Source organism: Melospiza melodia, chromosome 5 (genome assembly GCF_035770615.1).
Source record: "Melospiza melodia melodia isolate bMelMel2 chromosome 5, bMelMel2.pri, whole genome shotgun sequence".
Classification (NCBI taxonomy): Eukaryota; Metazoa; Chordata; class Aves; order Passeriformes; family Passerellidae; genus Melospiza; species Melospiza melodia.
This window is the reverse complement of record NC_086198.1, coordinates 69730664-69745024: the sequence shown is the minus strand read 5'-3', so window position 1 is coordinate 69745024 and position 14361 is coordinate 69730664. Positions and strand designations below refer to the sequence as shown.

The following is a 14361-nucleotide window of genomic DNA, read 5'->3' as shown; positions in this document are numbered from 1 at the left end:
GCCTGGACTTTCTTTCTTTTTATTACAGACTTTCCTCCCAGTAAAATGGATGGCACCTGAAAGTATTTTTGACAACCTGTACACAACATTAAGTGATGTCTGGTCTTATGGCATTCTGCTGTGGGAAATATTTTCTCTTGGTATGTACTGTGAATATTTTCCTATGCGTAGTGATTAGTTTTTTTCAATTCAAACTGTTCTACACAAAGTATTTCAAATTCTGCATATAAAAATATACACATGAAATCCACTGTTAGTTGTTCTTCTGTATGGCATTTCAGATTCCAATGTTAGGTGTGAAGTGAAATGTCCATACTCTCCCAAAGTTCTCTTTAGTTTTGGTATGGATTTTTTTTTGTTCCTTTGTTTGAGGGTTTTGCTTTTTTAGTTTTGTTTATTTGTTTTTGCAATATACGTTTTTTTGCTGTAAAACTAAAAGAACTGTGTGAAAATCTTTTGTGGAAAAGTATTGGTGTGCACAACAGGATTGATTTTCTGTCCAATATGAGAAGGAGCATGTTTCTCCCTTGCAATGGGGTGCCTGGGGCTGCAGCCCAGCTCAGCAGCTGCTTTGGAACAGTCTCTATACACATTTCAAAAGAGCCTGTCTTAGTCCCATTACAGAATGAAAATAAATGTCAATCTTCTGGGACACTGATTTCTCATTTCCAGGTCAACACTGCTCACACAGTTGGTTTATGGCAGTGTAAAGTGGTTATGACAATATATAGCAGTTCCAGACAACGCACAGCTCCCAGCTGGGAGCAGCCTGGCTCTCTCCTCAGCCTCATTAGTTAATTAATTAGCCTCCTGGACGGGTGGATGGCCCGCTCCAGCGAGCCTGCATTGCCCAGATTTACTGCCAGCAGAATTACTCATGCCTCTGTGGTGTCTACTCCTGCCCCACGGCAGCCCCAAGCCTAATGTTATTTGCTAGAACAAGTTGTCACATAACTGCTTCTCAGAAAACAACAGTTGCACCACTATTTATGGTATTGATTCCTGTAATCTCTGGGCATCACAGGCTCCTGTAAATAGCCATTCCCTGATATCCCTGGGAGACATTGGACAGCTCAGGAACTGAAGCACTAAACTTCACTGCTTTACCTGTAAAGAAGGTTCTGAAGCTCATTTTTAGGTGAAAATCCTGCTTTAGAAAGGGCAGAGATTTCTGAAGTAATATTATAGTACGCCTCCTCCATCTGAGAAAATTGTTCCTTTTTGGAAAGCAAAATATATCCTCAGTAGTGTTTGTTAAAAAGGTCAATTATAACATCTTGATACCATGTTGACTTCAGCTTGAATTACTCTTTTACACATCAGCAACAACTGAGCATGAGGGCAATGATGTCTCTGTGCTGCAGCCCCAAATTATCAGTTAGCTGTGTTAGCTAAGACCAAACTTTTTGACAACCCATGCCAAAGCAGGCTGGTGACCTGATCCAGGTATTATCCAATCTCTGTCCCAAATACATTCTATAAACACTGAAAACGTATTTTTTCTAACTAGCATCTACTTCAAACTTTCCTAGCCAGCATTTCACATTGGGGCTTAACGTAGCTATTGTCACCAAGACAATAGCTCTGATGTGAAACGCTGGCTAGGAAAGAATAATTCTGATGCCATGTTAAATTGTAGTGCTAACATCAACAAGAAGACAGTATTTGGGAACTCTGCATGGATATTTAAGTATAAAGTAGTACTTTTGCTTCTCTTTTTTCTGCAGGTGGCACACCTTATCCTGGCATGATGGTTGATTCTACTTTCTACAATAAGATCAAAAGTGGATACCGAATGGCCAAACCTGATCATGCCACCAATGAAGTGTATGTGTGCATTTGGCTTTTCCACACCTGCCCAATCTCCAGAGAATTCTGGCTTCAGTTTCTGTTTGATCAGTTGTGTTCCTCTACCAGCTGGTTAAACTGGTTTCCTTCTTATCTGCAGGTATGAGATTATGGTGAAGTGCTGGAACAGTGAACCGGAGAAAAGACCTTCTTTCTACCATTTGAGTGAAATTGTGGAGAGCTTGCTGCCTGGAGAGTACAAAAAGGTTTGCTCTTTGTAATTTTCTTTGTGTTTTCTGTATATTGCTTCAGAGGGAATTACAAGCATTGTTCCAGCCATGAGAGCCATGAGCACTGAACTGGCACATTCTAAGCTATGAGAATTATGTGATTAGCAGAGGGACATTGCATGTTTGGTTTCCTTAGTCAAACTAGCTGAGAGAAGCAGTTCTGCAGTATTAACTGGGAAACAGAACCCTTTATGTCTAATTAAATCCTAACAACTCAATTTTTCTACTGGAGAACTAGTATATTTTCATGGGATTTTGTAGGCTGTGAAATAATTATATAAAAGGGACTTCTTGGCCCATGAATATAATTTCCCTGTCTCTTCTTCAGATCCTGACACCAGCAAATTTTCCCCTCACATTTCTGATAGCTCTGGACAAATTGTGCCTTCCCCATCATTCAGTGTTTCATTTTTCTGACCTACCTTAACTCCCCTTTCCTTACCCTTCTTCCACATCTACGTGTCTGCTTTGTGCTGCCACAAAGCTTTGCTCCTGCATCATCTAGATGTCACACTTACATGACACTTCTCCCTTCAAAGCAATTGAACATTCTGGACTTCTCTATCCAGTACTGCTGGCTCATAGGGCAGAATATTTGCTAGGCTAATGAATCACAGCTGCCCATCTGAAGAAAGGCAGCCTTAGTGAATAGCATCTAATGAAGGGTTGAAATGAACTTTTTCAGAGCTATGAGAAGATTCATCTGGACTTCCTGAAAAGTGATCACCCAGCTGTCACACGCATGAGAGGGGACTGTGACAATGCTTACATTGGTGTGACTTACAAGAATGAAGACAAGCTAAAGGACAGGGAGAGTGGATTTGACGAGCAGAGACTGAGTGCTGACAGTGGATACATCATTCCCCTGCCTGACATTGACCCTGTTTCTGAAGATGAGCTTGGCAAAAGGAACAGACACAGGTAGGTGCAGTTTACAGATCCCTTAGCCCATAGTCACCACTTGGGGTCATGTTTGGCAATGTCCATTTCCCCTTTCCAGCACAGTACTCTGCAAATGGTTTCCTTAGCTCTGTTCAAACTACTTACTGGGGGAGTCACATATAAATATGGTAATATGACTGCCCACAGTGTTTTCAATGGGAAAAAGTTATTTTTTCCTGTTTTGTGGTTGACAGGGTAAGGTGACTGCTGGTAGGGGGCTTCTGTGTGTTTTTGGGACTCCTTTAATAGCTTGGTCAAGTCACAGTGGTTGTCTTGTGGATCTGTGGGCAGAATTTCCATCACATCTTGCCTCCTTGCAGCTTCATATGAGACCTCAAAGGATTGACTTGTTTGTGTGAGACAAATTCTAAATCTAGGAGAAGTTTTTGATAATATCTTCTATGTTCTATGTCTCTATATCTCCTAGTTTTCTATGAAAGCAGGGTGCCCAGAACTTTTTACTTCTTTCTTGTCAATTTGCATGACCAATGCCACTACAACACAGCACTGCCTGACCCTAATTGTGAATGATGGAGGTTTAATTCAGCCCTTAATTCACAGTGTATAGATTCAGCAACCTAGAAATGCCTTTTTTCATTTTCTTCTTCTTCTTTTATTTTTTTTTTTAATTTTTGTGCTTTATTCAAGTGAAGGAAGAAAGAAGTCCCTAAAAGTACTATCAAAATTAAGACATATTATCTCTGTCTGTTATTCTTATCTTGCTGTTATTGCTATCTTGTTTTCACCTGACCTCCCTAGATTTGACTAAGTGACCTATTGTCACAGTAGTGTCATAAAACTACTTCTCCAACAAGTATCTGGCTGAGAGTGCCAGCATGCTCCTTTGAATTCCAAGGTGGTTCACTACTTTTGATATACTAGGTATGTCATGTCCTAAGAAACTGGTGGTCATAGTCACCTAAGGTTGCACTGGGGGTCAGAAAGCATCTGGGGAGATAGCATTCAGTTCTGCCAGAGACTGTAGTATTTACCCAGCCAGAGTCACCACATACCTTATCTCTGAGATATCTGTCTCTTCCAGTTCACAGACATCTGAAGAAAGTGCCATTGAAACCGGTTCCAGTAGCTCTACCTTCATCAAGAGAGAGGACGAGACCATTGAGGACATTGACATGATGGACGACATTGGCATCGACTCCTCAGACCTGGTGGAGGACAGCTTCCTGTAAGGCACGGCCGCCCGCCAGCTCTGCACACAGGGAACCTTCCCCAGCTCTCCACAGACTTCTGCTCCACACAGAAAACCACTTTATTGCAACGTCAAGGATGTGAAGAGGAGGTGGATTTGTAGAAAGGAACGCCCAGAAATGGGCAGAGGACTCAGCCTGAATATAAATGAAAGAGACATGTTGAAGATGGATATTTTAGTGTTGCTTCTTGCAGTACTTCAGTAGCATCTCAGTGTTGTTTGCCATTCCAACTGGTAGGAGGATGAAGGGAAAGGCCACAAACAGACTGGTTTTGTGTTTCAAGGGCATTCATATGACTTTGATGGATCAATTTTCCACTGCAGCAATACTTCACCATTGTAATTATGTAAATAACTGACTACTCAAGGATCTTTTGAGGTGCACATTGAACAAATGCCATGGATTTTAGAAGAGGTCATTCATGAATTCTGTGTACTTCCTCCCTCAATCTCAATGTCAGCTGCTGTTGAACTATCATGTGAATTGAAGAACATGCAAAAACCACTTTTGGACCAAAAAGGTCTAAAACCACAAGGGACTGACCGGTACTATAAAACATGTTACTTTCCACCATTAATGCAAGTAAAGGGGAATAATAATGATAATAATAATAATAATGATAATTAAAATTCAGTCTATAATAGGTGTTAGAAACCTAGTAAGTCTTTATTAACTATAGAAGGTAGCTGTTTTCAAAATAATACTACTACTGTTTTCAGTAACACTAAATGTATATTTTACAATCCATTGTCCTTCAGTAAAAGCACAATATCAAAACACTTTTTTAAGTGCAGGGGAGAAATTTCCAGCCCAAAAAATTTTATTAATTTTTTTTTAATCTACACCCAATGGTAATTGTTCTGGTTAGCTAAAACTACTTTAACATGGAGAAAAAATTTCAGATTTTTTTCTTTCATGAGCTGAGTAGCTTTTCTAATCAGATGTACTAGAAGCAATTAGTTTTCCTCTGATTAAGTGGGGTCCTAAAAATTTTAATTAAAAAAAATTATACCAGATTTCTAAGATGCTGGAGAATGGAAGATTACGATAAACCACCAGCAATACCTCATTATTAGTGTTTCATGGTACTCAAAAGAAATCTTATCCTGAGGTTAGCTGTCCTGAGGTTAGTGAAGAATTGATTGGATATTTAAACTGTTCAAGAAACAAAGATATTTCTCCTAGTCTGAAATGCAACTTCAAATAAGCAAAAATAAATATGCAGAAAATATTCTTGTCTTAGTTTTCAAGTTTAAACAGGAGCAGAAATTTCTACTATCTTTGCAGACTGTAACTACAAAAGGTAAATGCTTCTAGGAGTGGTTTTTGGAAAAAAGTGCATGAAAATGAATCTGCTCTCAGCCTGCAATTGTTGATTTTTGACACCACTTATATGAACAAGGTATTATGATTACTGCTATCACTGTACAATGTGTTATTGAGATATGACACTTTGGAAGACTTACATGTGAAAAAAATTATATCGCTGCCAAGGGCTCCATCCTTTCTGGTACTCAGCTTTCAAACTTTGCCTTAATTCAGTGCAATGAGCACCTCGTAGGATATGCCCAACCTCTGCTACGATACAACCAATGCAAATGTGGTGCAAACTCATTCCTGTGTTGAAGTATTTTCCTAGAAAGTGTGAAAGAGTGACTGACAGAACATGCTCCCATGTTAAACCACAGTTTACCTTCAAATAGCCCTACAAAGAGCTTTGTAAGTCCCCTTGACTTCACTTGTGGACAGCTACAGATCAAACAAAAGCAAATGCAATTTTGGCAGTGTTACAGTGTGGGACACTGCACAGGCAAATCATTCTGGGTCTGAGTTTCAAGCTGTCACCTGGCTGAGGCCATGCACAAGATCACAGCAAATGTGAAAACAGGACCTGAAGCGAGCCCCCACATTTCCACCCCGATGGAAGCTGACAATCAGGAGGAATGGTGATTGACGGTGCATCCTCTACTTCTTGCATTCGACAGATCAAGAACAAGTGTCTTCCTGGGACCATGCTTTTGCCAAACACGTCACTGAGCTCTGTACGGGGACAACTGTGAAACATAGACTCTTGGTACAGCCAGGACAGATGAGATGGTGTGAAATCTCCCTGCAGTTACGAACCATGAATTGAGGAAACGCAAATTGTCTATGGATATCCCAGATATCTGAATGGCCACTCGAGATGACATGTGCCTTAATTTGCATGTGTGGTCTTTACAACTACAATTCAAATTAGGCAAGATTCACCTGCATTTTTGCACATGGCCTGGTGTTCTTCAGGGTTTGAAAATCAGCCCCAGCATGTTTTATTATATCAGTTACTGGAATCTAAGGACATTTTCGTGCAGCTTTGCCTTCCCCTCACCAACCTCATTCTGCATCTCACAGTGCATCTCAGGCTAGACTCAGCCAATGAACCAGAGCTGGCTCACTTTCTGGTACATGATAATGTTAATTCTCCATCTTGTCATGAGTATTGTACAGATCAATTGCATCCCTGGCAGGGGTCTAGCCAAACCCAGCTCACTGCAGGCTTGGAATCACAAGCTGGCCTGGAAACTGGAATGAGAAGAAGAGGAAGAGAGAGGATTTATTAGAGAGGGAGAAGTGTGAAAGGATGAGAATGAATTGTTTAGTTTCACAATATTATCAGTATTACAGACTTTTTTTTTTTTTATGGCTTACTTTTTGAGAAGCCACTGGAAGAGATTTTCCCAAACCTTTTGCTACAGTAATTGTATAACGACAATCAGTGTTATCCTACAAAATGCAGCTTTTGATTTGGAATGGCCAACCAATTCCTTACAGCGTGGTCTGCGACTTGTACAAAATGGTCCTATTACATGATGAAGGACGTGAGATATGATGATGTTATACATCAATATGTATATAAGTATTTTTATATAGACTTCTAGAATACTGCCAAAACATTTATGACAGCTATATCACTGCCTTTGTTTATATTTTTTTCTACTGTGATATATTCCACAGGCACGTTAACTGTTGCACTTTGAATGTCCAAAAGTTATATTTTAGAATAATAAAAAAGGAAGTGTTTCCAAAATGATGGCTGTTGTGGAATGTTTGAAGAAGGGCAAACTGGCCTGAATGATGGTAGGCACAAAATGTATTTCAAAAATGCCCCTGTTGATATTTTGTCTTTGAAAAAATCTTGTAAATGAAGATCTTTATATTTCAATAAATGATATATAATTTAAGGATATGTGAGGGGTCTATACTCACTTATTGAAAGATGGTTATAAAGAATCAGTCTTGCTCAGGGATTTTTTCCCTCAAGAGGTCTTTGAGCTGTCTGTGAAGCCATCAATCAGTAATGACAACCCTGTCTCCGAGCCCTTCCGTGGGCACAGTGAGGGAGTGCTGGCAGCAAGTGACCAGGATACCAAGTGACATCTGTGGGCAGTCATGTTATCTCCCAAAACACAGCAGGTATGGTGCCCCAGCACTGGGTGGGTGAGTGGGTGGGCACTGTGCTCCCTGCCCAAGATGAGACCCTTGGCCTTGGCACCATGTGTGCTGGGGTTGATGCCTGCTCTCTGCACACACTCACAAAAGGCCCCTGGCTACAGGGTTTTTCACCTTGTGCTGAACTCACCACCATTGTGAATCACACTAAAGTTTTAGTACAGTTCTGTGCTCCCACAGAATCAATTTTACACAGCATATGTAACTGAATGTGAATTTGAGAAGATTTGCAAGATTTCAACCTGAAATCAGAGTTAAACTTGGCAGCTGCACCTCCTGCACGAGAGGCTGTCTTGGTTTTCCAGTGGGAGCCAGGCAAGGCTGGCTGTGGGAATGCCCTGTGAATGGGTAGGTTAGCAACCTTCTGTCCTTGGGGTGGCCGCTGTTTCTGCTGGGAACTTGCTGGGACATGAACTCTCCATCTAACATCCCCTTCTCACTCAAATGGGGTGCAGCATCCTGGGCCCTGGCCTTGGATACGAGTGACAGTAGGTTGTGTCTCCTTTGTGTGTCCTCGCTGAAAGGAGCCTTTATCCTGTATCCTGCACAGACACACAGCACTTCCTGCCACGACAGGGGCACAGGAAAGAGCCCTGGAAGTGCTTGTGCCCTCACATCCTGCTGGGCTGTGCACCTGCTCTTCTGGCAGCTCAGCAGCTGTGTGAGACACAAGGACGAATGGAATCGTCATTTCTGCTGTGTGGGGTACCAAAATCCCTCTCTATGCAAGAGCCTGGCTACAGAGCATCCTCCCAAGCACAAGGCATGGCTATGTGTGCCTGTGAGCATATCTGCCCATGCTGGGGAGCATGGAGAGTGAGTTTCTCACCTTCTTGCTGAAGCAGACCCATTTTGGGCAAAATTCTAGCTCCTTGCTCCACCAGGCTGGGAGTCCAACATGAGTTCCATGCATCATCTTGCTCCCTGTCTCAAGGCTTCAGCAAGTATTTGGCTGAAAATGTGCTGAGGGCATGCAATGGCACAAGGCAGAGGCAGCCTGCCCAGGAAACAGGAGCTGAGAGAGAGCAGCACTGTGCCAGGAGCTGAGAAGGGCAGGCTTCTGGCCAGGAGGATGGGAAGAGAATTACTACAGGTTATGCAGGTAAAAAGATTTTTGGCTAAGTTGCGTTGCTATGAGTGGAAAAAGCAGCAGGTTCACAAGCCAGGAAGAAGTTATCCAGCCCCCTTGAGATGATCCCCATGGCTCTGGAAACCTGAGGCATGGTGCCTCTGCAACTGTCTCAGCAATTTTGCTGTGTCCCATCAAGTCATCCCCATTGTTAGAGGCTGTGTGGTATGGGAGCTGTGTGCTGGCATAACCCCCAGGAAGAATGAAAGGGAGACAAAGAAAAGACTTTGTAGGCTCAAAAACAAAGAAGAGACAATCCACCTCATGGGTCTGGGCTAGCTCTTGAAGCCAGCAGCTGAAGCAGAGTCCATGCTCTGCTGGAGTCCCATCACTGCTGCCTTCAGCAGGGTGAGGGTGGGCTCAGCACTCATGGGCCTGTCCTCCTGACCCCATCTCCGTCCTGCACCCTTGGCACAGCAGCTCATGTGAGACCAAAACAGAGTGTGCGGCAGAGGAGGCACCAGCCCCTTCCTCTGCTGGCATTGGTGTTCAATGCTTTTCAAAGGGAAAACCTAGCTTCCAACCCCAATTCATTTCCATCCAAACAACTGGAGCTAAGGATTAGAACCACCTCTAAAAATTCCAGTGTTTCCATTCATTTGTTAATAATAATTTAACTGAAATAAACCCCCAATTTTTTCTTTTCCAAGTTGGCCACAAGATGGAAGCAACAGACAAAAATATGTGAAATTGTTCTTTTCCTCATCCTTTCTCTGTTTTTGCTTGCACAGCAGCACAGATGTATTGCCACTGCAGAGGCAGAACAGTTGGAGCTCTTAAAGCAATAGGAGGAACCCACAGTGTCCATCAGCTCCACCTTTTTATTTGGAAGAACTTTGAACCTCTTGTGATAGCTGTGGTTTTTTGCAGGATGAGACTGGCAACTGCCTTGCTATCCCTGATGGTGCCAAAGGGCACTCTGCCTTTGCCTCAAAAAATGTACCTCTTGTGGAGAGAGAGGGAGGGATTTAAAATAAAATATTATTTAAAATGAGGCAAGAAGTGATACCTTAGATATCCTAATATCACCTGAGATGATGTCTTTTTCTCTGCATTCATTCTTTTGTTGCTTCAGTGCTGTGCTGGTGCTCGATGGGGAGCTAAAAGCACTGCTGAGCTGAGGGCCAGGTTCACGTGCCTTTGTGAGACTCAAAAAAATAGTTGGGACCAGCCTGAGGTCCCAACGTACCAAGACCCCCAAAATGTAACCCCTAGAGAGCATGGGGGGTGGAGGTTAGCTCCAGTTTGCGAGCTATTCCCTGCAGCAATCTGATGTATCCACTGTGCTGTACCACCCTGCTGTACCACCTGCTGGCCTCTCCCACAGGAGCATTGTCTGCTTCAGCATTTCTCCATAAAAGTGATCCAGGCTTTGTAAGAAGGGGGATGTAATTTATTAGACCACCTGATAAATCTGAAAAAAAAATGAGGAGAAACTCACATCAGGTACTCGAGCCCTTGAGGTGGGGCTTGGGTAGCCAAACCTGGGTTGGGTTTTCCAGCTCTACTAATTGGCCTCATAAAAGCCTTCTTTTGCATACTACTGCTGGGTAGCTGAGACAACAGCCCTTGTGTTGCCAGCAGAAGCACGTGCCAGCTCACACCCAAGTCTAAGAAAGCCATTTAAAGGCAGCTCTAAGCTTTGAAATTGCAGCCACCTTGTCTAAGGTAAGCCAAGCAAGTGTGGGTTCCCAGAGACAGCTCTGCACAAAATCACATATAGGTGTAATCGTATTTATACCAAGTGCATTTGTGATCTTGTTGATTGAGTGCTTTTAAAGGTAGAGTTCTGCTTTTTTCACAATCTATTTGACATGCAAAATGATGGGTGCTTTGGTAGGCAAAAATGCTACTATATTGATGTGGGAACAATGTCAATACTCTAAAGCTAATCTTCAATTACACAAAAAATAGAGTCTACTCTAGTCATTTAACCTGGCATGCTGTATGATACAAACCAGAGGGTTTTCCCAAATTAATTCCCGTTTGAATCAGAGCCTGCCATCTAGAAAAAAAATACGCAGGCTTTTCTCATCTCTGTGAATCCTTGTGTAAATATCAGGTTTTGCAGCTGCTTACATATGAGACAAGTGTTCTTAGTTCAACACTCTGGGCATGCACCAAACCAAGACTTATATTTTCACACTGTTTGCTCAGAGGAGCTCAGAAACCCTATCATTTCTAGTCTGATGGGCTGGATGAACAGGAAAGTGGGATTTCATCAGCATATTTTAGTTGTTTTTAGTGTAGTTCCTGGTGTCTGCCTGCAGCAGTCCTGGTTACATGTGTGCAACACTGATGGTCTGTGTATGAAGTGGGAACTCCTTTGGCTAGAAGTTAGTCGAGGTGGACTGCCCTGAAGGAGAAAAGATGCCTGTAGGGAAAAAAAATAGCACAATACTTCTATTCAGTAAAAACATGCAGGTGAATTTAGTTAAATGTGTTTTCCCACTCTATCGTATGACCTTTCCATGCTTCTTTGAGCTGTGTCTCCCTGTTGTTGGCTCAGAGAGATTGCTTAGTGAAGAGCAGGAGGGGTGCCACTGCCAACCCCTCCTGGGCTGAGTCAGAGCTGCTTGCACTTGGCTTTTATGAATGCAAAAGCAGGAATGTATAGAGGACCCTCCATAGCGTTTCCAGCTACAGCAACACGGAGGCTTTGACACTGCCTTTGGCTGCAAGTACAGGGACAGCTGTGGGCAGGTCAGGAGATGCTCTCTCCTGACTGCAAGGCTTGGCACAAATAGTGAGACAGTGCTGGGACATGACACAGTCTGTTTTTCCTGCTGTCTTGCTAAGACTGCACCATTTGATCAAGGGTGCATTTGACTTGTCCCTTTTCTCCTGTGCTACCCTTTTCAGCTTCCCCTGGATGAGGGCTGGGAGCTCTGCTGCATCTCTGCTCCACTTCCAACTTGGACAACACCAGCTGCTGCCAAGGGCCAGAGCTGGAGGGGTCCAGTGCCACTTTGAGCTGCTCTTGAGAGCTGCCATTGCTAATGCATTTCCACGGCTCCTCCCTGGATCCTCGGCTGTTCCCCTGGCAGTGAGAAACCCTGAGAATTAAATACCGTGAAAAAGCGTTGTTGAAAATGTTCAAGAGAAAAATGCATTTCAAGAGAAAATGCATTTGAAAATGTCAGCATACTGTAAAAGAAGACGAAAAAAATGGTGCGAATATATGTTGCTTTACTGTCAAAAACTGAGCAGCCCAAACCTGTCCTGAGCTGCCAAAAATTAAAAACTTTATTTTTTGGCTTGAATATTTTGGTATTCAGATTTTTTTCCTGAAAATTCCTTTTTTGCTGTGGACTAAAAAGCAAGATATTGGGTTTTTTTGACCTGGTTGAAATCCACTTTTACCGCCTTCCTCCTGAGGTTCCAAATAAATGCTGGGAAAGGATAGAGGATAGAAGATAGAGAACTTTGTCTGCTGGGTTTCTGCTCAAACTGTGGATAAGGGATACCCAGGCATGAAAGATGCCTTTTTTCCCCCTGCTGTGCCCTGTGGTAGTCAGCTCTGGGAGCCAGTGGGAGCCTCCTTTTCCAAGGGGGTCCCCAACACAAGGGCTCAAATGTGTGAGCAGAATGCAGTGGCATGTGTATTTGGGCACATGTCTGCCTGCTGGCTGCTCCCCGCCCACAGGAACCTCACCTTTATGGCTCAGGAGTAATGATAAAGAGGGCTCTGAGCCCCACCACAGCCTTACAACTTCACACTGGTCAGAGACACCGCCAGTGCTGCCTGGGTTTTGCCAGCCGTGTGGATGGGGCTCATAAAAGACATTTCCAACCTGACAGCATATTAATTCTGAGACCATCTTAGCCACGGAGCTCTGCTGTGCCACACTGAATTTTGGCACAATACTGCTCAGGTTATCTTCTTCTCCCTCACCAGGGAGAGAGCAGGAGGCAAGAATTTTCTTACACGTCTGCTGAGCAGCGGCGATGGAGCTCACGGCAAACCTGCCTCCCTGTCTTCTCCTCTCTCCAATACTTTATATCTGATTCCAGCAGCCTTCTATCATGCTGCCCCCCAGCTCCTGATGAGGTCTCTCAGCCACACACATACTGCTGGCCCTACTGCTGAGACCTGTTTCACTCATGGTGTGGGAGGAACAGCAGCTCTGTTCCAGGAGACCTCTCCAATAACAGGATCTGCTGCTGGTGAGGGAGGTAGAAGGACCCCTGCACAGTTGTAGATGGTGGGAGGGGGAGCCATAGCATGTAAGCACTAGACAGGATAAACACCATAATATGGCACATCCTAGAGTGCTAGCAGGGATTAAACCCTGTCACCTTGCCCAGGACATGGCAGCTCTGTTCTCACTCCCGCAGGAGCATTGGCCAAGACTCTAGCCAAGACCAGTAAGTCAAAAGTGTGACACTCGTGGACCACCAAGAGGGACTATTAAGGATTTAGCCTTGAGGTTATCACCAGGACACCTTCCAAAACTTTAAAAGAAACTAAGGAGGCTCCTTTAGGGCTCAGAGAATGTTGTGATTCTGGCATGAAGCTTTTAACTTCTAGATGTGCCTTACCATCACTCGAGACATCCTTGCTGAGTTTTGTGCATTGACATCTCTCTCCTTGGGAGTAGTCTGAGAGATTTTTGGCCCTGTCAGGAGAACAGAGGCATGGGTAACCTAAAACAAAGGGAGTAGGGCACTGTCCCTTTTTACTGCAGCCAAACAGCTGCCAGAAGGTGAGGGCAGTGATGGTTCCATTACTGCCCTGCTGCTAAGGGCAGCCTGGGCTGGATTTGAACAGCTGACATCTGACCCTCCTGTCAACTCCTCAAATCACCCATTCCTCATTTTACCTTGAGTTTTATGTCCAGTAGCCATGCAGCAGCTAAAATACTGTCAGATTATTATTTTTATGTCATTATATTGTTGAATCTGATCTGATGTAATGAGATTGGATTGTTTATATTTATATATACTTGACTATACCTTCTCTCTCTTTGAATAGACAAGCACTCCAAATATTGGGAGTGTTTACAAGTTCCCAATTTTTAAATGAATCTGCAAAAAAGAAGATATTAAAAATAGCTTAAAAATTTAAACAATTTTTAAAATAGTAATAAATAAAGTAAATAAAAAAACCAATTATTATCTATCTCACATTACCCACAGCCTAGGCTGAGATAAAATCTTTTTAGTACAGCAGGCACATCTTGAAGAAATACCATTTTTGCTAACCACCTGAATTCTGGCTTTAGTAGCTCTATGATTGGAAGCACTCAAAGTCTAGACACAAGTACTAATACTTCAGAACAAAAGTGAATGTTCATTTATTACAGAAATTGCACATCTTTCAAACTTTTCATTACATTGTCATGACTACATCAAAAACAGCTTGTTGAAATGCAGTTTTAGCTTATCAACCTTTGCATGTGATCTTACTTGTCAGGAATTCTGTATAATAAATTCTGCTAATTATGTGAATGTACAGCTATATATCTTCACAAAAGGGCCACATTTTCTCAGCAGAGAACATTTTTCATGA

General features: G+C 42.9%; 1 protein-coding gene across 1 annotated transcript in view; it reads left to right on the top strand.

The window, feature by feature from the left end:
• Nucleotides 1–7457, top strand: part of PDGFRA (platelet derived growth factor receptor alpha) — a 34626-nt gene extending 27169 nt beyond the window's left edge. Inside the window, exons 19-23 of the mRNA XM_063157265.1 lie at nt 29–140; nt 1728–1827; nt 1949–2054; nt 2764–2999; nt 4063–7457. Of these exons, the coding sequence (XP_063013335.1) occupies nt 29–140; nt 1728–1827; nt 1949–2054; nt 2764–2999; nt 4063–4210 (702 nt within the window). The 3' untranslated portion in view covers nt 4211–7457. The remainder of the gene's footprint in view (nt 1–28; nt 141–1727; nt 1828–1948; nt 2055–2763; nt 3000–4062) is intronic.
• Nucleotides 7458–14361: the final 6904 nt, after the last annotated feature.